Source organism: Eleginops maclovinus, chromosome 15 (assembly GCF_036324505.1).
Source record: "Eleginops maclovinus isolate JMC-PN-2008 ecotype Puerto Natales chromosome 15, JC_Emac_rtc_rv5, whole genome shotgun sequence".
NCBI classification, from domain to species: domain Eukaryota; kingdom Metazoa; phylum Chordata; class Actinopteri; order Perciformes; family Eleginopidae; genus Eleginops; species Eleginops maclovinus.
In genome coordinates, this window is record NC_086363.1 from 6,999,785 (window position 1) to 7,023,597 (window position 23,813).

General features: G+C 40.1%; 1 protein-coding gene across 2 annotated transcripts; it reads right to left on the reverse strand.

The window, feature by feature from the left end:
• Nucleotides 1-4: 4 nt before the first annotated feature.
• On the reverse strand, nt 5-22,661 carry LOC134876736 (beta/gamma crystallin domain-containing protein 1-like). 2 transcript variants are annotated; one of them, XM_063901836.1, is made up of 23 exons: nt 22,590-22,642; nt 22,012-22,311; nt 20,924-21,834; nt 16,977-20,418; nt 16,523-16,702; nt 15,256-15,294; nt 14,448-14,566; nt 13,282-13,438; nt 12,896-13,035; nt 11,454-11,580; nt 10,780-10,815; nt 10,059-10,219; nt 9,775-9,898; nt 8,706-8,851; nt 7,315-7,441; nt 6,522-6,551; nt 6,298-6,410; nt 5,624-5,756; nt 4,534-4,673; nt 3,177-3,300; nt 2,232-2,390; nt 1,132-1,294; nt 5-509 (listed from the first exon to the last, which is right to left on the reverse strand). In XM_063901836.1, exons 1-23 carry the CDS (start codon nt 22,635-22,637, stop codon nt 421-423), a joined length of 7,008 nt encoding a protein of 2,335 aa, XP_063757906.1. In that variant the 5' UTR covers nt 22,638-22,642; the 3' UTR covers nt 5-420. The 2 variants fall into 2 exon arrangements, with proteins under 2 accessions (XP_063757906.1, XP_063757905.1); XM_063901835.1 differs by having other exon boundaries at nt 20,924-22,311; nt 22,590-22,661.
• Between the last annotated feature and the right edge of the window lie 1,152 nt (nt 22,662-23,813).

A 23,813-nucleotide genomic window follows, 5' to 3' on the forward strand; every position in this document is an offset into this window, starting at 1 on the left:
CACATTGCAAGAGAACATTTATTGTTTGGTTTTGTCTTATTGCATGCAGTTGGAAAATAGTGCTATATAGATATACATATATATATATACACACATATATAACATGACATCGAATACAGATGTAGAAAACTGTTAACACTGTTTAATTTAATTCAAATCCGACAAACAGATTTATTCCATGAAAAGAAAAAGAAGCTATGGGATATAATTGGTGTAAAATACAAAATATTTAAAGTTCGGACTCTGAGTAGTAATACATTCTTACGGATGAATCCAAAGCTCTCATTGTTGACCTCCTCATCGGACATTTGTGTAGTCCTCGTGCAGCAGAGGGTGAACACGTACCTCGTCTTCGAGCATCTCGTAGCTGCATGACGGAGCCTCTGACGAATATATAACAGTCCAGGAGATCATATGTGTTCATATAACCTCCACAACCCACCTTTGTTGTGGTCTACTGGGATCAAGTGTTTTTAAAATCACTTGGTTTTTGTCGTAGTGTTGTCCCCCTGAAACAGAGACAGATTTTACCCTTAATACGTTTTTTTAAAAATTCTAATCTTGGGTAGTCAAGTTTTTTTATTTAGCTCCATTTTGTCATATACTGTACATATATACTCTATATGAGTAAAAACATGGCACATAGATAATTACACCTGGTTAGACATGCGTTTAGGGTATCATTATATACTATGCGTCTTTGTGCAGTGAAATATCCTGTGGACACTAACATGAATTAGTCCACAAGGTGTCACTCATTGACAGTGTTGCAAACAAAGCCCCGCATGCATTATTACCCAGTTTCCAGTTAGAGTTTTTATGTAAAAAGCACAGACAGTAAGGTTCAAGGTGAATAACAGTAGTAGTGTACTGAGTGAAATGAATGCATCTTGCATTTATAATACACTGACAAACTGGGGACAAAGAACATTATGATATCATTAAATAATGTTCCTTTATGTGAAAGTTTGACCAACAAATTGAAAGGAATACAGAATAACCTTGAGGTAATTTACTGTTGCATCATAAAAAGGGACTTTCCAAAGTCCTGTACAGTTTAAAAACCATTAATACTGTGTGCAGTCATTTTAAAGAGGACTGGTTTTCTACAAAATGGTATAGAAGACTCACCTTTGACCTCCAGCACCAGATCGGCGGTAGGGGTGTAGCGGATGAAGCCCTCAGGGGTGATGCTCCAGAGGTGGATATGGTTTTCTGTATCGGGGCTGAGACCAACACGGCTTCCCGCCATCGTCACACTGCCACTGGGACCCAGGCAACACTCCTCCAGCAGCTGAAACACAGGGAGGGGAGTTCAGTGAAATGTACTCGATTGTCCAGTGTTTAACCTTTTTCAAACAGTAGTCTATTATTTAATCGTGACACATGGATATAGATTTTATGCCAAATCAAGGGACCGGTGTTATGTTTGATGAGGAGGTTTGTGCACAGATGTCTGAGGTTATATCGCAGTACTAGTAGTATTTAGTCCTTCGTTTGAGCTGCTTTGGACCTAGTCTTGATTGAAATTATTCTAATTAAGTTTAGGAATTAATTTGGACATGAGTAAAATGGTCTGGACTGCAGCACATTTTGGAGTTGTTGGTCACTTCTGCTACCAAGAACCGACAATTCATACTTTGTCCTCTGCGGGGGCAAGACAATGAGGCGTTTCTTCGAATCATCATGTTTGCAGTATATGTGAGTCTTAAAGCACATCCTTGGCTTTCTAGTGATGCAGATGGGGGCGTTAATAGAAAGACATTGCAGCAAATACGTTTTATGGCTCTAAGGGAATAAGTGTTGGAACTTATTGATAGATTTTCTTCTCTGGTCTTTATCGGGATGTATATTTCTATTAAGCTGAGTCCTAACATCCTATAGTAAGATCCTAGAAAGGCATGTTAATTTTACACCTTTCGATATCCCGTTTTAATTTATTTCTTTCGGTTGACTCCTTATTTTTAACTGTTTTACATGAGAAAGAATCATGCATTGATTATTTCACATACTGTATATGTATGACCAGTTTAAATCATGCACAATACCGTTAGGATGAATTGTTTAAAAGCAAATGAAATGAAATCATTTTTTTAATTGTAATTTATGTGGATTAGATTGACCGGGTGTCCACAATGAACATGCTATATATATATATATATATAAAAAAAGAGAAACTAATCTTTGTGATTCAAATTACTGTATTATGCAAGGCTCTGTTATACTGGTACCTTGCAGTGGAGATGTCCATCGTGGTAGACCCAGATCTGATCGAACCCATCAGTCTCCTCTGTTTCCTGGATCCGCAGCAGTTTGACCTCTTCCAAATCGCCGGTCACTGACATCATGAGCCCAGAGTGTCTGTTCCTTAAACGGAAGTGCACTCGCTTCTACTCAGAAATAAAACATAACAAAACACAATGACATCAGGGCTTCGGCTGTGAAAAACAGGGTTCATCATTCTGAAAGAGAAGTAGGTTAACAAACAAAAATGTGTCTGTGCCTTTTTCGAAACAAAGTTTCAGCGTTGGAAATCGAAGCTTCAAAAAGGCAGCTACGTATATTCAGCTCCACACACACGAATATGACATAACCTGACTTCAACATGTTCATCTTGAAAGAAAGAAATCATGTTCTCCACCATACAATTACATTTTGATTATGCCTATATAATTAGAGTTGCAGCTGCTACAAAGGTCTTTTATAACAAAGACACAATCAGCTACAGTAAGTCAGTTGTTGAGGCTTGCACGGTAGAGCTCTTTATTCATCAAATGACAGCTGCTGCTTTAATCAATACTTAAAATTGCATTTCTTCTTCTTTCTTTCCTGTTCTTTATTAAAGTCAAGTCACCCTGACACAGCCATTAATTGATAGTAGAACAGAGTAGGTCTGTTGTGAACAGTACGTACAAACAAATACAATAGGCATTCATTGTGATCAGCTGCCTAGTGTTAATCATAAAAGTTCAAGTAGGACTTAAAGTATATAAAAATATGAATTCAAATAACTAATACTGAATAAAAACATAAACCATACAAGCAATAAAAACGTGATTAAGTGACCTAAACAGTGCAATCTTGGTAATGTAACAGCATATATGATTAAGCATTTATAAAAGGTAGCATTGCGGCGTACAGACACTTTGTGCCTAGTGTGGAGTGTAAGGATATACCTGTGTGAGAGGGCGAAGGGATCCAATTTTCTGCCAGCTGCTGAACTTTCTCCAGTCTGGCACCTCACCAGGTTTCAGCAAGATCTGAGGACCACGATAATTGATTCCCTCATATAAAATCCACCTGGTGATGAAGAAAAGACCAAAACTCAGTCAAGATTTATATGTTCAACAGTCACAGTGAATTTTGTTTTGTTATTTCGCTTCCTGTAGTGTATGTCGCTTCTTGTTAAATCATAACAAAGGTTTGTAGGTAGATATTCAACCTAACAGCGATAGATAGAGGTCAAATAAATAACAATTTAACTCTTATTTCCAATGTTGGTGTTATAAAGCCAGGCTCTGTAACTTGTGATGCTTGGTGGAACTTTTTCCTCTACTTTTATCTTTATTTGTTGAGTCTCTTCCTTTGCAGCACTGTGTCAATGGTCAATTTCCTAAATGTGCAAAGCTTCCCTGCTATCCAATTCACCTGTCTGGGTCACTAAATCTTGCTTTTAACTGGGATCTCAATGGCCCTGTTGTTGGGCCGATTGCCCGTCGCTACTGCAGTAGGAATGTGCCACTCGAGAGACAGCTTTGGCTCACTGTGAGCTCTTTATTTGCTCTGCCTTGGTTCACATACACAGTCTAAATCTCGCACATCAGCAGCATTTTTCCGTCATCACTCCGTCTGTCAGTACGGCCATACATAAGATGTGCTGAAGCTGCACTCCGCATTCAATTCATTTTAATCTATGAAACATGTCTGAGCAAACAGGCTACCCACACAGTTGTAAGGAAAAAAAACAGGGAGCTATTTTCACCACCTGGATTACAGTCCCAGATTACAGTAAATAAACTGGAATTTGTTCTTACACATGTAAAGGTTATCACTGCCAGTCAAGAGAACACCGAAAAGCTTTTTCAGACAGAAGGCCTCGATGATGCTTCTTCTTTTATTTATAAATCTTTAAGTGCCTGGCTTTGTCTGACGAGATGTATCGCCTTCAAATCTAACTCATTTTGGCATTAAGTGGTGTTTTTCACAAGCTTAAAAAGTATTTGACACTTAGACTTGGCAGTTGATATCTTTTGAATTTGAAAGATATTAAAAATGGATTCAAAACCAACAGGGGTTTAAAAGTGGAGAAGGTGTGAGTGCAAAATTAGGGATGTTATTCTGTTTGATGTGTTCCTGACAGTGTGAATGGTTTCGACATCACAGTGGGTTCACTCCCCTGTAGAAACACACACACAGGCTGCTATGCATGAACCTGTCAAGCTGACATGAAAAGGAGGACTTGGTGATTGCTGACTGGCTGCTTTACATTCTTACCGTGGCGTTACCAAGCAGCAGGTATAACGTTGTACTCACATGCCTCCCTCCACGAGTACAGATTGGACTCGGCTGCAGCCCCCAGCCAGCTGAAGGTTGACTGATCCCTCCGTCAGAACCACTCTCTTCCCCCACAGCCCACTCCGCTCAAACAGAGTGATGGATGGCAGGGAAAACTCCTGCCAAGAGAGTGTAAGCAAATACATTAAAGAATGTGGAGGGCGGAGCGCTGAGTGTCATGCAGGTAGACATTGAAGTTATTTTTAGGTTTACCCTAGAACTGGATCACACAAACTTAAGTGCTCTCTGGCATTTTGAGTCAAAATGAGTTTAGTGAGATTTGCAGCTGTGGCTTGTGTTTGAATCCGTATGAGTTGGATCCACGGTTTATAGAGTTAATAAGATCCAGGGTCTGTTTAACCTCGGGCCGTGATTAGACATAGCTGATCCTGATTGAAGTAGGGTGTGTGTGTGTGTGTGTGTGTGTGTGTGTGTGTGTGTGTGTGTGTGTGTGTGTGTGTGTGTGTGTGTGTGTGTGTGTGTGTGTGTGTGTGTGTGTGTGTGTGTGTATGTGAGCAGAGGTCACAGATGATAACAAAAAAGCAATGGTAACATTAGCAGGAAAGGCTAAGTTTTAAAAAAAGATTATAGGTCAAAAGGGTAGACATTTTAAATTGTCTTTATGATTCTAGGTGCAACAAAGCTGCTAAGTGGATTTTAAACAAGTCCTGTTTGTAATCCGTCCCTGTGAAGGCAATATTACATTATTAAAGTGGACCTTTAATCTGCAATAACATGAGGATTAGCCGTGCTGTTTGCTATCAGCAGCAAAACAGGAATTACTAAAAACCTTCATGTACTGAAAGTAATTTTATATATTTGAACATGTCCTTAAGTCTGACATTTCTATAGGAACTGCAAAGCTAAATTGATGCAGTGCTCTTTTGATAACTGTAGTAGCTTTAAATATATTGGGTTTGCCTTGCTTTATGACAGTCAGTCCAACAAAGTGATAAACCCTAGAACGATATTCATATTTCAAGGGTTTAGCGCTCATTTTGGTGGACCAACCTTAGAAGGGCTTGGGTGTTAAAGTGTTCAAATAATAACAAGAAGAGAATAAACTTACAAATCCAACCGTCTGTAGTGACATGATGGAGGAGCTCGCACTGACACAGCCCATCGCTCTCAGGTCCGGGTAGCTCCCCACCTCCAACACATACATCCTGCCAGTGAAGTCCTGGCCCTCAAATGCCAGCCAGCTGGAAATCATTTACATAAACACACACACCGAGACATACAAATACATGAACATACACATATACACACACAAGAGAGGCACTTAATTAGAGTAATATTTTAAATAGAATTTGCATAATGTACATGTCAAGTATTCCAAATGTACATTACATTTCATGCCAATATGCATATGCTAGATTATTCATGCTTGATGATGTGAACAGCTGTGTTCACACATTTAGCAGTATATCAAATGAATATGGATACCGCAGCATACAAAATGTAAGATGTGCAGTACATCACAGGCTGCAGCCATATGGGACATATTTTTGGAAGTGGAGCAGTGACAGCCTGTAGCATATAGTGAGCCACAGAGATACTTTGGTATCTGAGCGATATGCAGCTACGTTTGTATGCGTCACCTTTGGGAAATCCAAAAGGGCTTATTCCTAAATCAGATTTTGCAGAATGGCTCAGTCTTTTAAGTACAAATGATTGAACTTAAATCATGACTCACAATAACTGCAGAGTGATGTTTTATTCATAGTGCGCAGCTGTTCTCACCTTCCAGCCAGGACTTTACATGAGGCCACAGACACGCCGTCCTGCAGGGAGGCCACGCTGTTCTCCAGAGGGATGACAGAGCCTTCAAAACCTGGGTCAGAGAAAAGCTGCACCTGTGGGCCACACAGAGAGGCAAAAAGACTGAGTCATCCACTGAGCGTGACACACATCATCAGATAAAGTGGACACTATCTCAGCATGATATGTATTTTAAAATATCATACCTTAAACTTGGCTGCATTCTCAAAGTCATCCTGAAATGAAACAAAAGCTTAATGAGTTTCAATTACATGCACAGAACAACACAGCAGAAAGGAATCAATAATGGGTTTATTTGCATATTTATATGTTGTACTGCGTGTACTTTTCATGAACGGTACGCTTGGTCTTTTAAGGAAGGATTTTATTTAACTGCATTCATCCACTCAAAGGAATACCTACATTTGTATTTGAAGTACTTAACCCATGTTTCATTGAATTATTAAAGAAAAATGTTCAAAACTACTAATATACAATTGTTGTTATTTTTGTAACACGGGATGTCAATCTGTTAAACAAACTAACAGTTAAAACATTTTGTGCGTGAATTATTCCTTGAAAATAAGACATTTATTGAGATCTAAATTCCTGTTTTTAAATCATTGATGATGGTGACTCACTTTGAGAATTCAAAATGTTTTTCACTTCAAGTCTTATGACACATTTTTTCCTCTGTGCACAGATTAATTCATTTTGCTCTGCGTGTGACTCAGTATCACAAATGTAATTTTCTCCATTTTCAATTTGGCTACAAGCCTGAGTGTTGTGACTGGTCACATGCAATGATTGAACTTGGTTAGCCAAAGAGGTACTACCAGGGGAAGTGAGAATAAAACACTTCCGCACAGTAATGAATCATAAATATAAATAATATAAAACTAATTGTGTTTCTTTAGCAAACACAGGCCGCTTCAGTGATTGAACATGTGACTAATAAAACAACAAGATTACAACTTTTAATTGAGACATTGCTCTTACCACCACGACAGGCATTGCTGAGGCAACTCTGGGTTTCAGCGCCCCCCAGTCCTCCGGGCATCCGTACAGGCCTTTTTCCACGACGTAGCACTCACCACAAAAGCCCAGCTCCTCAAACAGAACCCAGCTGAGAGGGGAAACAGAAGGAGGAGGAACATAAGCACCGTTTTATTTCTCACTGACATTACAGAGCAGCGTTTTCTCCTTTCTTTTTAAATCTTAATTAGTGGAGAGATACACTGGGTGATCAGTACAAACTTGCTATCAAAGAAAAATTGCACCTAGTCAAAGAAAGTGTTGTTCTTTTATTACGTAAGTCAACAGCTATTGGTCAGAGTCCAAGTTTATAATGGCCTCCGATATGATAGCATCTCAGCAGTTCTGTACCGTTTGTACTTTCCAGGCAAACTGGCATGTCTTGGGTGGTTGAGAGAGAGTGTTTTTGTTGTGGACGCCTTAGGTAATTTTGCTCCAGGGATTGTGTCTGCATCTTTGGGCTTGTGTGTGCCACACTACAAACAAGTCTTTCTCAGCAATGCTCAAAAAACACGCTGAGCCAATCACAGGCTCATAAGGAGGTCAGCACGGCATGGGCGAGGCAGTGCAGTCTAATAACAGGCTAGCAGCACAGCAAGAATAACTCTTCAATATGGAGGAGTCCTGCCTCCTAAAGGAGGACGAAATGTTCCACTCCAAATTATGCACCATTTTGTTAGCCTCTCCCTTGGGTAGCAGCACTCGGCATGTTCTGCATTTCATTATTCTCATTTGAGTAATGATTCCTTCCGATTGGCGTCTGGTTTTGTTTACTTCTGCTTTTAATGTTTATATAATCCTACTTTCCATGTCTTAGAGGTAAAGACTTTTGAAAAAATGTTAGGCTTCTCAACAACAATTATTGCTGCTAATAGCATAAAGAAACAGAAACGGAAACAACCATGGAACACAACCACTACTTGGATCTTTTACTTTTTAGAGTCAAAGCACATTCCAAATATGAATGACATTTCTTGTTAACAGTGTTCATGCGCCTAGAAACTCCTCCTCCACACCCAGCATGAATTTCTCATTTATTTAGCTAAATTGCATTGCCGGATAGTGAGGTGTGGCAGACAAACCATTAGTGAACCAGGTAACCTGTCTCGACTTGTAATGGGTGCGGCCTTACCGCTATGCACCTGAGCTTCAGAGAACGGTAACAAACGGCACAAAACATCACTTGGATTGCAGCCCAAGTAATTATCAGGTTGAAGTGTAGGAATGCATCTTAAAGCATGCACTGAACTGTAATTTATCACAGAGACCAATTGACAGGGGAAACAACTATGCTGTGAACTATCCTTCTATTTACTTACCGCTTACGCAGTTTGAGTATTATATTTGTCACTTACACGCCACTGATGACATCAACTGACTGCGTCTTCACACCATAGCCCGTGTCCTCCATGTTAATAACAGGCACTGTAAGGTCAATGTTGACGCCCAGATTACCGAAATCTCTGTCACTGAACATTTTGAGGTGTGGAGACATGAAATCCTGTAGAGAGAGAACGAACATCACAACATAGTGCCAACATGAAAAGCAGAATCAAAATGTCAAACATTCGAAATAATAATGTCAAGAGTGGGACAAGGTAGAGTTAGTGTGTATGTATGTATGTATGTATGTATGTATGTATGTATGTATGTATGTATGTATGTATGTATGTATGTATGTATGTATGTATGTATGTATGTATGTATGTATGTATGTATGTATGTATGTATGTATTTGCTTGATTATGTGTCAGAGAAAGTTCACTTTACACATGTTGTTCAGCCATAAAAATGTGTATAATAATAAAAAATAATAATCTGGATTTTGATAACCTTGCAAAGGTTCCCTGTTTTCATGCTTTGCCCACATGAATCAGATTAATTTAACTCAATTAATTATTCAACTTAATTAAGCTTTTCCCCCTTTAGACATGTGTGCCATTCTCTGTGTTGTCTGGAGAGCCTGCTCCACATATACAGAACCACTTCTGTAGAGTTTAACAAAAGAATCTGTTTACCCTAAAATAATAATAATGCAAAGTGTTATTCCCTTACCGCAGGCTCATAAAAACAAAACCGTATTCCCGTTCTCCATTTTATTCACTGTTTTTATGCATTATTTCTCTGAAGAAAACTTTAGTAATCCCCAGAGTTTTCTCTGGTATTTATTAGTGGTCCCCCTGCTTCCTAACCCTGTGTTTTTCTGTTCTCTTTCAAAAGTGACAGTTTATATGGAAAGTTTTAGATTTTCCATTCTGGGAAGAATACACTTTCTTCAGGGAATAAATAAACCCTTTTGCCGTTCACACCCAGGGTGGTCTAACCATCATGTAAACCCTACACCACAGCTATTTTTCATTGCATACTGATGTATAATAAGCATTGGTCACACAAAGATTCATAGTGAGAAAGCTCAGTACTCACAGCCAGTATTGGTCTCAGTGACAGGAGCTGCTCCGAGCCTCCCCAGTCGCTGAAGTCCAGGTACTCTCCCTCCTCCAAGATGTACTGCTGGCCCTCAAACCCAGGCTCGCTGTAGCCCACCCAGCTGGAAGGAGAGAAGAGCAGCCATGTTTGTAGTTAGAGCTGTATTTATTTATATCGTAACTGTATTACATAACCTCAAAATCACCAGCTGGCATAAACTAAACTAAAGTCAAGATTACTACTTCACTTGATCCCAATGAAGTATGAAGAATAAGACTCACAATCCTCCGATGATCTTTAGAGAACCCACAGACTTCAGTTGCGTTGAGTCCAAGTTTGCTCCATCCGTAGCAATGTCTGCTTGGCTTTCACAAAAGCTGAAAACGTCACTGTCAATTGCCAAACAGGAGCCCTCAAGGCCAGGCTTCTCATACACCACAGCCTGTGAGAGAAAAAGGGCATGGCTCATTATTTGTTTGAGTAACAGCACTTATATTCAGCTGTGTCCTTGTAACTCCATTGTTTTTGTGTTTCTGTTCTCTCAGTATTTTTCACATGCATTTATTTGCAGAGTTGTTCCAAGACGTTTGTTACAAAAACACAAAACTCACAAAGATAAAAAAGATAACACTTTTTGCTGAATAAACATTGTAAGCTTGTGTAGTATTTATTAAATAAAGCACACACACACACACACACACACACACACACACAAAGAAACACAGCCATGGCTCATTTGGCTGTTTAACATAGTGAGTACAACTTCAGGAATGTATGAATGAATCACTGGAAAGAGTGATGAGTCTAAAAAATGGCTGTTTTTCTTTAATTATGGAGGTCTAAAAATGTCTGCTGCAATATAAACCTTTGGTTAACATGAAAGAAAAATGTGCTTTTTAAATGAACATGTTTAGCTTAAAACATCATTTGTTTTCTTGATAATTTTACATCACATTTTATTTACATACATCACACGAGACAAAATATGTAAAATGCTCCTACCTTGACTTCATCTTGATGCTCTACTTTGAAACCACCCTGAAAGAGAGACATCATCATCAATACCAATGTTCTTCTATAATGAAATGCTCATTGTTCAGCAATTATGCAAATTGTTTTAAATCTTATAAACATTGACAGGGCGCAAAAAAAATAATTTATACATATAGTGCATATTGACCTGTACCTCTCTCCCTGTGAAAAAGTAATTACTGCTAATTCTAACATTGACGCTTTTGTTCATTGCCGGAGTGACGTCATTCACATAAATGAAACATAACTAAGGGGGTCATAATGGTTACCTAACTAAGAACTGTGTGTTCATGAAAGCTAATTTTAATATATTCATTGACTTAGCAAGCACCAATGTTCTGATGGAAAATGGAAAAGAACGTGTTGAACCAAAGGATATATTTGAGTCTACAGTGGGCTAAAATGTATTCATATTAATAATACAACAAATTCAAACAAACACACCATAAAGTTATAAAATAATACTAAACCATTAACCAAAAATAAAACAAAATCAAATGATATTCTCTGACCAAAATAATAGCTGTAGGCCAAAGCCAGAGCTTCTAAATCCTGCCCTGATTGCTGGAAAAACCTTAACCTGAGCTCTACCCAAAACAACAATGAAAATATAGTCATAAAATATTAGATAAATAAATACTAACCATTTTAAGTGGTCTAAGAGATCCAACAAAGGGTGATGGGAAGCCCCAGGTCTCCGGGACCGGGTACACTCCTGTCTCCAGCACAGCGCTCATTCCCTGAAAGCCTGGGTCACTGTATAGCAGCCACCTGAAGGAAAGAGCGACACCCACACAGCATGTAAATTAAGCATTAAGTGAAAAGTTCTCGTCCCAGAGTGCCCAACTTGCTTCTTGGCGGTTTTAAAAGCTAAGTGATTCATGACCTTCCACGTCTTGTTGCTTTTATAAAAGCCATACTTGTTATAAACTGTGTTTTCCCTCACAGAATTCAGCAGATGTAGGTTTGGCTATTATGTCGGGCGGTGTTTCAATTAGGTATCTCACATTTATGTCAGACATGAGTCATCCAAAACACAGCAGAGAACAAAAGCTATTTGTTTGGCTATAAAAAATATCTCAGGAATGGCATGGTTTAGTTCAAAGAATTGTCTTTTACTTTTATCATGGCAGCCTTTGTTGGATTTATGCCCCAACCTCTGGCTTTTTTGATCCATTATGTTGAGCAATACAATGCCTCATACCAACCCCCACATGAGAGCCTCTGGTAGCAAAAATGAAAACCCAGCTTATTCAGTCAGTGCTGAGGAAGTGATACCAAGAAATGATGCCAACCTCATGGCACTGAAAGGAGACAATGAGTCAGTTTGAACTCAACTGAACTTGGTGCACTACATCTGTTGAACACTTGATCCAGTTGGTAACACTTTAGGGGGAGCTGCGGAAGCATTACTATTTGAAGCTGAGCAAAGATGAGCCTGGCGTTTGACAGCAATTTCGTTTTGTCAATAATCTCAAAACTGACACAAAGGGTCCAAAGTAAAACTGCAAGAATATCTATAGTAAAAACATATGCAGTCCTACAATTCCTTAGAAGAAGGGCACAACATGTCCAGAATGCAGACACCTCTGATGTGGAAAAACATTCCTTTCTTAACCAAATTCTCTCCACACCTCTCCACTCTGCTTTCCAAGTCCCCCACACCCACTTTCTCTATTTTCTGACAAGCATAAACAAGACAGACATTCCAGGGGAGGCAAACGTGTGCGAGTCAAACTAAAGACAATTCTAATGACTGATTGATATAATTCAAAGCCGAACACTTTACAACCTTAAACTGAGAACAGATGATTTCAAAGTTTACTCTTCTGCTGGATGTGCTTGTCATTAGCAATTTACAGTAAATATCATTGCAGACCACAGATTTCCCATTTGCTTCACTGTATGCTCTGCTGTTACAAAGCAATGACTTTTTTTTCTTAATTGCTAATTGTACTGCATGTCCTATCCAATGATCAACTATAATTAGTCGATAGATGATTTGTCATTACTGTCACATACACTTTAATACCACCTTAAATGCCAAAGGTCTGAATGATTGTTTTGCAACAACAGTCACACTTACACTCCAGAGTGCACTTGGATGGAAGCAGTGCTCAGTGGGATGCCAAAAGAGCCTGTTTCTATTGTGTCATCATGGTAAGGTGTTACTCTGCCGCGGCCCTCTGGTTCAGTAAACAGATCAATATGGGGCAGGCTGTAATCCTACAGAGAGAGAGGGGAAACATGCACAGCAATTGTCAGCAGTGACCAATTCTGGTCCTTAAATCATTCCACTGTGAGCAAGTAAGCCCTAACTAGGCTTGTTTATTCTGTTCCAGCAAAGGTATCGACTGATTTTCAATAAAGAAATACCACATAATGAATGTGTTTTAAAGAGGGCCTTTGGAGGGGATGATGATGCAACACTGAAGGCCAAATTAGGTGAAAGTATTCAAGCTGATCGCTCACCCGGACAGCCAGTCGAATGGAGCCAATCAGCATTGGCGGAAGGGTCTGTGGCTCTGTCTCCGGTGAAGGCTCAGCCCACATGTTTGTCAATTCAATGCCACCCTCTTCCAAGGCGAAGCAGCGTCCCTGGAAGTCAGGCTTCTCATAGAGAACCCAGCTGTATTGAAAACAAGTGACCTCATATAAATAGAAAATGTTGGGCAAAATAGCAAAGACAACAAAACATGTGCATGGTATATAAAGCAACACATAATTAAACATTTTGGGGAATATACACTGTTATAGTTCCATCTTATTTGTTTATACATGTGGTCATTTCCTTTATTAAATTTCACCTACTTTCGATTCTCTTCCCCACATCTTACTGAATTAGATATGATCGTATACTCGCATTTTACACTTGATCCTCCATCAGCCTGTTCCCATGTCCCTTATGTTTGCATGTCATACAGATGGGGGCGTATAGGGGTTTCTGTTTGGTTTTAATTGTATTAAAGATGTTGAGATTAAGCTAGAAATGTTCTCCCTTTACACACATTTTATTATCATGTTTGTTTTTCTTTACAAAAGTTAGATAAGATAATATCAACACGACCATCATATCTGTCCAATAAAAATATTATGAGCGCAGCCTATCATAAAGTCTGGAAGCAGAGGGAAACAGCCTGGCTCTGTTCAAAGGTGAAAATAAATAAGAAACCTCCCTATTAGCACCTCTAAAGCTCAATAATTAACAGCTTTTATCTTGATATTTTGATGTTTGTAAAAAAAAAATGAACATTTTTGTTGCCAGCACAACAACTTCCTGCTGGTTGCATGGCAACCCTGGCACGTAATCCTTCTAAACCACAACATGTCGATTTTCACACTTTGGATTTGTATTATACAAAACAAAACAAGACATAATGAATCAATTGGTGGTCTTTGGAGGTGCTGGTTGAAAGATTCTGTTTCCTTTGAACAGAGCCGGGCTCGTTGGCCCATGAGGTCATCAACTAATGAACATATAAGCAATTCTTAGCTGCAGAGGTTATTAAAATATATAAATATGCAAGAAATTATGTAACGGGCTACTTTGGCTCCCAATTCCACTTGACACTAATTAGAGTTAGACTTGTTTTTTTTTTTTCATTGTCTGAAAGTTCCAGTTGAATGAAGATACTCACCATCCTCTAACAACCACTACAGAGACGAGAGGTGAGAGCTGCAGAGAAGTAGCATCTGCTACATCCCTGTATATCTCATGGGCCTGTCCACTGAACTCAGCTTTCTCAAACAACACCATCTGTGTGGACGCATAAAAGATAGTGTAAAAAAAACCTGCATACAATGCTATCACATCAAATCATGACTCACAGAGTACTGAGTAAGAGCAGTTACTTTGCTTCTCTTTTAAGCTGCAGTAAAAGCATCTTTATGTTTCCATCTACAACAAACAGGCACACACTTACTTAGAGCACCAGGGTGTATTGGAAATGTAATGCATTGCTTTACTCTAAAAGTCATCCATATTTTGTGGGACAACAGACTATTTCACTGTTTTCATCACTAGTTTGTGAATAGTATACAAACTGGCCTCTCTGCAATAGTTTTTTTTCTAGAAGCATTCAATTCTAAAATCTTTTCATGCAGTGTTTTACCAGGCATGACAGGCCTACATCTGGAGGTAGATTGAATTAAAGCAATGTGTGGGCATGAAACTGAAATTGCTGAGCGCCAGAGAAATAATAATAATAATTTATAATGAACATCTACAGTAATACACAACCATAATTTAGTTGGCAGCATTAAATTCCATGATTGTAATCACATCCAGCTGAGCATTTGCACAACACTGTTTTTTTTAAATACTTTGTTTACCCCCAAGAACACCATATGAAAAGCAGATGTTTTCACAGAACAGAGCGTTGTCTGTACAGATTCCTCCCTCCATCTTGTTTCTATTGTATGTGGGCAAAACTGCGAATACCGTACCTTTCCAGGACGCTTGTGAAATCCTTTGACAGTTCTTATCTAGAACACAAAAACACAGGATTTTCAGTGCAACAAAGACTGCAGACCATGGAAAACACCTTTAAAAGGGGCTAGAAAAGCTCATCTGCATTTGTTTGTGCAGCAGTTCTGTGCCTGTTGAATGTCTTGACCTTTAGTTTACTTCCAGGGACACAGTGGGTCCATGGAGACTGCTTGAATTTGTATTCAAGCACAACACTGTAGAGCATAGCCAGCAGGAATGAAAGTGTTGCCCAATGCAGCACGCTCGCAAAGAGGGCAAGTTGAGAGTTAAGCTACAAATGGCAGCAAAAAGAAAACTGAAAAAACTAAAGCAACTAGAAAAACACGTGACATGTTTTATATGTGATTATTTTACTTAAGGTTTTGGACTGCTAGGTAGACAAATCAAGCAATTTGAATATGTCTGGACTTTTTGGAAATCATTATTATCACTTTTTTCAGAAACTTAATTAGCTAAACATATAAATGATTGATTGGCAGATTTATGAATAAAATAGAATATATGGAAACACTTCATTTTACAAGATAAAATACCTCCTTTCCATTTCCTTTCCTTCCTGTGTAACAGCTCACCTCTGGCTGGCCGAGAACTTACTAGTTTCTTTTTTGTTAACCACACATTTATATTTAATTTAATATGCCATTCTTGCACACTAAATGCAAATAATATCCCCCTTTTATTTTGTGCAAGCTGTAATTCAGCCCTTCAATAGTGTTTTATTTGTCAGATAGTTTACATATTTTATCTTCACGGTCAACTTTTATATTTTCACTCTTTTAGTCTGTTTTATTTTCTATTTTGATACGTGTATTTTATAATTGTTTATTTTTCTACTCTTTTTTTATTTCTAATTTTGTGCCATACTTATTTTACATGCTGCTGCAATGAAACATTTTCCCAATTTGGGATTAACAGAATATATATTTAAATTATAAATATTAAAGACAGAAAAGCATTAACAAAATAATCACAAGTTTGCATCCCAAATTCATTTTTCAAAGACACAAAGAAGTGTGAATGAAAAGGCTTCCCATTAATGAAAATATGATAATGCAAATAGGGTTTAAAATAAACCTGCATGTAGCTTTAAGGAAAAACAAAAAAGATTATAAACCATTTCTAGCTCACATCCCATTGCTTCAAAGAAATGTAGAGATTTAATAAACCTTAAAAACAAAACTATTATATATTGTTTAACAGTATGTACGTCGCACATGCACTTACATTTCTACTAAGAGTTCCCCGGGGCTGAGCCGGAGGCTGTTTAGGCTCAGTGTGGGCTGTCGGCAGAGTAGGGGGTGTGATTGGAGGAATCCCCGGAGAAAATGCAGGCACAGCATGAAGAGGTTTCACTGCCCGGTCAGCTTCATCTCCAGAGGCTGGGGTTGTCATTTTTCCAATAACCTGGTGATAAAAATCATTGGGTAAACATGAAAGTTGTTACTGTACTTCATTGCAAATAAAAAAAGACGTATTTCCTATTTTCCAGACATGTGAAAACCAGAGCAATTGCTACGATCAGCATTTCCTTTTATTAGACAATAAATCCTCTGATTGTTGATGTGATTTCAACCATTTGTGCTTGCAAGATCTATGTTCTCAAATCAGTGTGTAAGGAGGACTACTGCTTTAACGTTCACAATATTTTGCAGTTGGTCAAAATAACTGAAATACTAACCTCGGGTTTGACTTGCTCCTTTCCTTGTTTTGCTGGTTCTTGGGGGAAGTACTTCTCTAAATAATCCGGCAGCTTGACGTCGTTAAAGGAGGGAAGTGGAGGGCCTGAGTCATCGACCACAGCCTCCACAGCCTGGGCTTCCTCTCTGTTGCTTGGGGCCAGTGTAACTTTGAGTGGAGGTGAGGGTGTGGAACTTGGCTGGGATAAAGGAGGGCTTAGCTGGGGGGCTTCGCTTGGTGACACATCCCCAGAGCTGGTGCCATCTACCTGCGTTTGAGCACCATTCCTCTTTCCTCTGAAAATGGAGGAGGAAAGGCTGCTGAGAACACAGCTGCCCTCCAAGCGAGACTTCACCTTAACCTGGTCCTCCTTCTCTTCCTTGACATCCTCCTCATCTTTGTCATTTGGGTCCTTGAGGCGAGAGTGAGTGTCCAGGCTACTGAGCAACATGCTCCTGTCTACCAAACTGGCCCTGGCAGGTTTAAGGCCAGATTTTGTGTCCTTGTTCTGCAGCCTGGATAACAAACTTGGGGTTGTGTCTACACTGAACTGATCCTTCTTCCTCAAACCAAACTTAAACTCCTCGGGGTCAAAAGTCTTCTCATGGCGGTCCTCCCTGATGGCAGGCATGGCGAATGGCGGCTGAGGGGTCCGTAGTATGTTGTGTTTACGTGGCGGGAGAGAGAACGGGGAGCAAAGGTTCTTGATTTTCTCAATGAAATCATCATCATCTAGCTCACCAGAAGTGTCCAGCAGATTGCTCTCACTACCAGATGAGCTAAGTTTAGGCACTGGGACTTTAAGCTTCCGTTTGGGGAAGTCCACATCCAGCCAGCTAGAGGGGGCGTCTTGCTGTGCTGAAGCATAGTCTTTGTTTAGTCCCCGTGGCAAATGGAGCTTCTTCATGGCTGACGACTGGGTTGTATCTGGGGTCGGCTTATTAGCCTGTGGAGGTTGACTTGGTTTGTTATTGACCAGTTCCTTTTCGACTGTGTTGAGTTGATGGGAATAATCTCCTTTAGCAACAAGCAAAACGTCATTGCTTTGTGAATGCAGTGTTTTCTCAGCTGTGTTCTCTGCCACATTAACCATGGAGCTGGAAGCCTCTCTATCCGAGGGGCCGGGTGCTATTTTCTTTGCACCCTTGACTGAAGTAATATCGCTTGTGCTCTCTGTAGTTTTCAAATCCTCACGCTGGCGGCGAGCAGGTTTTATTATATCTCCTGAGACTTTGACTTCTGAAGGCACTGAGATGGCATTTGAATTGCTTTCCCCATCATCCTGAGCTGCTCCCTTGCTTCTCTCAGATTTAGATTCAGAAATAGGAGTATGCTCTTTAACAGATGATTTTTTCGCTTTCTGTGCAGCTATCAGTGCTGGAGTGCCATCCCGGGCTTTTATAGCCAATTTCTCAGCTGCTGTAGTTGCTTTGGTAATAGACTCGGAACTGGAGAACTCAGAATCATTAGCTCCATGTGGACATGAGTCATCCGGTAGATTTTCAGTTTTTTCCACAGATACAGAATGAGGCTGTGGCTCTGTCTCTGTTCCAGGACTTTTTGTAGACTTCTTTTGTAATTCAGAGGGCAAAAATGTTGCCTGATTCCCCTTTGACGGCCGTTTCTCACTCTTTGTCACACTCACCACCTCTTTAGTCTGGGTGACATCACAAACAGCAGGTTTTTCTGGATGTGTATTCTCTGTGTTTATGACATGTTGTTTTTGAGCAGGGAGGTCTAATAATGTACTGGTCCTCTCTGAGGACTGAGCGGCCGGTTCTGGTTTTATTATTTCTGGTTTTATCATGACTTTTAACGACTGTATCTTCTCTTTTATCTCAGCATTTATTCTTTCATCATCCACTGCAGCACTCTCCTCTGTGCCAGAGATAAATTGTCTGCCGTCTGAAACTTTGGCCTTTGTGGTATTTTTATCTGGACGCAGGAGCTGCTGAGGCTTATCTTTGTTTTTCTTCTCAGTCTGATTCATTTCTTCGCCTTCCACCTTTTCTAAATTCTCCACATCCTTACTCTCAGCCTGATTTATTAGTTCAGTTTCCTTGTTTAAGGGTTGTGGTTTTTGTCCAGGGTATTTCTTATTCTGATGCTTTACTTTTCCTTCACTTTTAGATGCCGATTGTGTTGGCAATTCTTTTTCTAATTTGGGATGTTCGACAGATGGCCCTTGCTTTTTCAAACGAGTCTTCTCAGTAGGTTGTTCGACCACAGGTGGGTGTGAGGAGGCTGAAGTTTCTTTGCAGTCCTTGGAGGTGTTTTCTTTCCTCTGAGTGAATGAGAGACTGTTTCCCCCTGCCTGTTCCTGCTTTTGGGGTAAAATAGCGGGACTCTTGTCAATAGGTGTCTTTGTTCCACTGCTACCAGCAGCAGTATCAGGTTCATCTTTGTTGACAGATGGTTCAGGCAATCCCTCCTGTCTGTTGTCCAGTTTATTAATATTCTCATTTGTTACTGGAACATCTAACCTTTCCTTTTGTTTCTCTACCACCACTATCTCCTTCTTAAATGCTTTTCCTTTGGTGTCAGACAGAGACTGTTTGTCTGATGTATTTCCACTGGCTTTTTCAGATGCTAATGACACTTCCTGTGTCTTAGAGGCAGAGGCAGCCTCCCCTGTATCATCCACCTGCTGTTTTTTAGCGGTGAGCTCTGCCTTACTTGATGAGATATCTGGTTTGTTTTCACCATTTGGGCTGATGGAACTGTTTGATTCCCTACCTTTTCTTCTTTTAGATCTGGAGCCTGTTCTGATAGGGACTTTGGGCTGTAGGCAAAGGCTATTCAGTTCTTTAGAATCACATGTCTCTGTAGTTGGATCATCTGTTTCTAAACTGTTAGCATTCATCGCCTTTTCTGCTGTTTTTAAGGCCACTGTGTTGTTTATGTCAGAGTCAGTTAGTTGTTCTTTAGGAATGGTGAATTTTACACCTACAGCATTGGTATCTTGTCCATCTGGTTTTAATGTTATCTCTGACTTTTGTTTATCTATTCGCTCCTTGGCATCCAGTTTACCCTGATTGTCCAGTTTGGTGGCCTTTGATGCAGCAACTGCAACAGACGACGAGGATGTTTGAGACATTCCTGTCATGGCTGTCTTTTGAGCTGGCCTGTCAGCAGATTTAGACGCCGCTGTAAAGTTCCTCGCTCGCTCCTTGATTGTCATTGGCTTCTCCCTGACGAGTGATGCAGTACCAGACATGGCCATCACTTGAGGTTCAGCTGATTTTGACCTCTTCTCTAACGACACATAATCATCTTTCAGCTTCGCTGTGGCTTTCCTAACTGGGGAGACATCAGCACTCCTCGGGCTCTGGAAGGTCTGTTTGTTGACCCTCGCTGCCGGGCTCTCGAAGAGGTTGATTTTATTCGCAATGCTGCCAGCGGCTGGCTTAGGCTCCTCATCTATTTTCTTCAGCTGGAGTTGTCTGTGTAGGATAAGAGACTAAGGTTTGAATTCAGACATATATTATTGCTAAACTAAGCAAGTTGATTTTAATTCATATTTATAGAAAAACTCCCTGTTGTCTCTCAATGACAAATGTTATTCTAGTGACTGGGTGGTTTCTTGAGTTAAATCTGACCTATTTTTCCATATTTTCTTTGCTTTACATTGACACTCTTGAACAACAGTGCTGTACTTTGTATTATAAGGCACACCTTTGTTTTACTGTGGAGGCACTTGTAATATTCCACACATAGCGCACATTCTTTTGAAAGCAATGTCATGTTAGGCAAACGCCTTACAGGTTAACTGCTAATGTTGAAAGTAAAATACCAGAGCAACAATTATTCTTAAGAAATATTCATGTATACTTTTTTTAAATTAGCATATCATTTGAAGACCATTCAATCTATCCTTCAGTTTATGCAACTTTGTTGAGTGATTGTTTCACAAACTACACACAGATCACATTCAGGGTAAAGACTTACCTGCCATCAACCTCTGTGTTGGGCTTATCCTTTGCTTCATCTTTGTTTCTCTTTTCCTGGGTGCCTCCCTCTGGACTTTTCTTAGGATTCAGAGGCACATTTTTGGTGAAAAACTTCACCTCACTCCAAGAGACCTTTAAACTCCTGCGTTTGGACTCTGGTGTCTCTGTCTTCCTTTCTACTCTGAAAACAACGTCGTCGTCGTTGTCCTCCATGTCTGAGCCCCTATCCAACACACATGCCAGACTGGCAGCAATGACTGAGTTTGAGTCCTGGAAGTCGTCCAACTGCTTGATAGCGTCAGGGCAGGAAGTCTCACTCTTTGTGCCTTCAGGTGAAGCCTGAGGGGTGGGGTTTGGCTGGGAGGAGGAATTTACAGATGATTCTCCCATGTGAGTCTCTGGACTTTTGCCCTGAGGACTGGTCAATGACTTATCTGATGTAAGGATTCCCTCTGGGACAGGGAGGGCAGTGGGAGGCATTTTTTCCTGGGGGGTGTTCCCTTCATCCCCCTGAGAATTCTTTCTTAATTTCCTCCGGGCTGCATTTTTACGCCCCATGCTGTTGGCCTGTGTTTGTTCTTCGGATTCAGCTTCTGAGTCTTTAGGTGATTTCAGTGACACTCCCACTAGGGCACTGTAATAACTATGTGCACCTTTAGCAGGACTCACATTTGTCCTTTTGATGTCATTACTTGTTGAACTCAAGTTCAAATCAAAACTTGGTGACGACGGTGCCTTTTGGTGGATCGTTAAGTTCTTTTTTGTGACTTCGGTGCGGATAATTTCCTGTCCAGCACAGGTGTCTTTGCCGCTGTGAGTCACGCTGATCTCCTCCAGGTACACATGGAGCTTCCTGCCTGCATGGGCCTGTGGCTGGGTGTGGGCTCGATCAGAGTCCCATACCACTCCCTGCTTAGAAGAGGAAGAGAGATGTGTCAGATGACTGGCATTTTTCTCAGGATTCCCGCTCTCTGAAGAGCGGTTGCTGCTCTCCTCCCTCTGCTTGCTCTGCCCTTTTCTCTCCTGCCTGTACTCAAAAAACTCCTCCCTTTTTGAACCTCCTTCTACTGTCTCAGTGCTGCTTACAATAAAGCCGTCTCTGTGGGCAGACTGTGTGGCGTCCTGTTCTTCATAGGGAGAAATGTCTCTGGAGAGAAAGAGTGGATTGGGATTGGAGCTCTGTTCCTTCTCCTCCTCCCACTCTTGATTCTTTGCCCAGAGTCTCACAGGCTTCTCACTCTCCTCTTCTCCCTCTGACTTAGGAGCCTGATCGTTAGTTGGGGAGGCATTTCCAGTGGGACTCTTCGAACCATTTCCTTTCCATGGAGAGAGCCAGCTCCCAATACGGCCCAAGACCCCGGTGCTCTGCTCCTCAGGGCTCTCAGACTAAATAAAAAGGCAGAGAATAACTCACATAAATGTCTGCATACACATGCAGTGACAGTTGATAAACATGCATATTAAAATATCAATAAATAAGCGCAAACTTTAGTGGAGCTGAATTCTGACATGTGATGCAAATATGTTAACTTAGTCCATAAACAAAGGAAGGGAGGGCAGGCTTGGGATCTAAAGTAAATATATATAGTAAGTTTTTTTTTTAGTATGGCCATGCATCTCTCAGCATAGCAAATACATGCAGTGCTTATAACCTGTAAGCTTACCGTAGAAAATACCATATCATTCAGATTCTTTATGTAGGTTGTGAACATGATTATGGTTTAGAACAAAAACTCCTAAAGAGCATAAAACAAAAACAAAATCATTCCACCAGGATAAAACTGCAGTGTGAAAGAGCAGAATATGATCACACAGAAGATATCCTGCGTAAGCAAAGTTATAGGTCCATCCTCAACTCTTTTACTTTTAGCAAATCCTTTTGGCTGAAGTTCTCAAGTTCAACTCACCCTTAATTAGACACAGAAGAAAACTTTTGGTCCCCCACCAAAATATAAAGCGCTGTAAGTTTGAAGGTAAAAATATCTGCGCTAAGCTGCATGTCTAACTGATGTGTAGTCCTCCTCGCATCCAGTGAAGCATCCACAACATCGCAAACTGTGGCATCGCAGATATTGACGCTGTAGAAGTTCTGCCCCTGCAGCGGAGCGCACGCAGACTAGTGGTAAAACGACGCATTCACGTGCTCCTCGTAAAATGTTGTGTCAATATATAAAGCCGGTTAGTCAACAAGTGGTCGCTTACCTGACCGCAGTTTTTATTATCCTTAATGAGTTACTCTGTATTCACTTATATATTTTAATCAAATTTCAAGTTAAAAACCAATCTTAAGATGCATAACTACGTCTACAGTAGGGCTACTTCAAAAAGCTGCTCTTATAACTACCAGCTATGCACATTAAAAACACAGGAAGGGGGAAATGTCCTCAAATTGTTTACCAAAGTACAAGAGATAGCCTCCTCTACTCAATAATTATAACCAACTAGATAAGAGAGGCACATGCTGTACTTTTTACTCTATTACCAAGCTTTATTTAGCAGTTCCTTTCAGATTACAATAGTTTATATCACTCATATCAAGTGAAAAACATTTGTTGATTTTAAATGATATCTTTAGAGGGGTCACAAGGTCAAGTGTAATTATAATGAATTCCTTTTCCTCCTGTGTTAAGTATTGCAAGTGGGAAGCTGCATAGTTTAGTTTTTGTTGACACCTGTCATTTTGGTCATTTTTGGCCATCTCCCAACTTATTAAAATATATGTTTAGTTTCAAACACAGCAAACACATGTTGTTATATAGAGTGTTAGTCTCAGTACATAACTACTGTTGTGTAGCTCTGTACACACATTACAGTGGTGTGCAATATGGGTTGCAGCACAGCCTCACTCCATCAAAAAACACAAGTGGCTTTTGCTTTTCCAATTATCA

What these genes read in the sequence shown, in the direction of transcription:
- LOC134876736 (XM_063901835.1), bottom strand. Translation starts at nt 22,637, where the DNA reads ATGTTCACAACCTACATAAAGAATCTGAATGATATGGTATTTTCTACG. An exon ending in ATCCAAGTGCACTCTGGAGT is followed by an intron (nt 11,581 to 12,895) that starts GTAAGTGTGACT and finishes TCTTTCCTTCAG; the next exon opens with GTGGCTGCTATACAGTGACC. An exon ending in CTCTTAGACCACTTAAAATG is followed by an intron (nt 10,816 to 11,453) that starts GTTAGTATTTAT and finishes TCTCTCTTTCAG; the next exon opens with GGTGGTTTCAAAGTAGAGCA.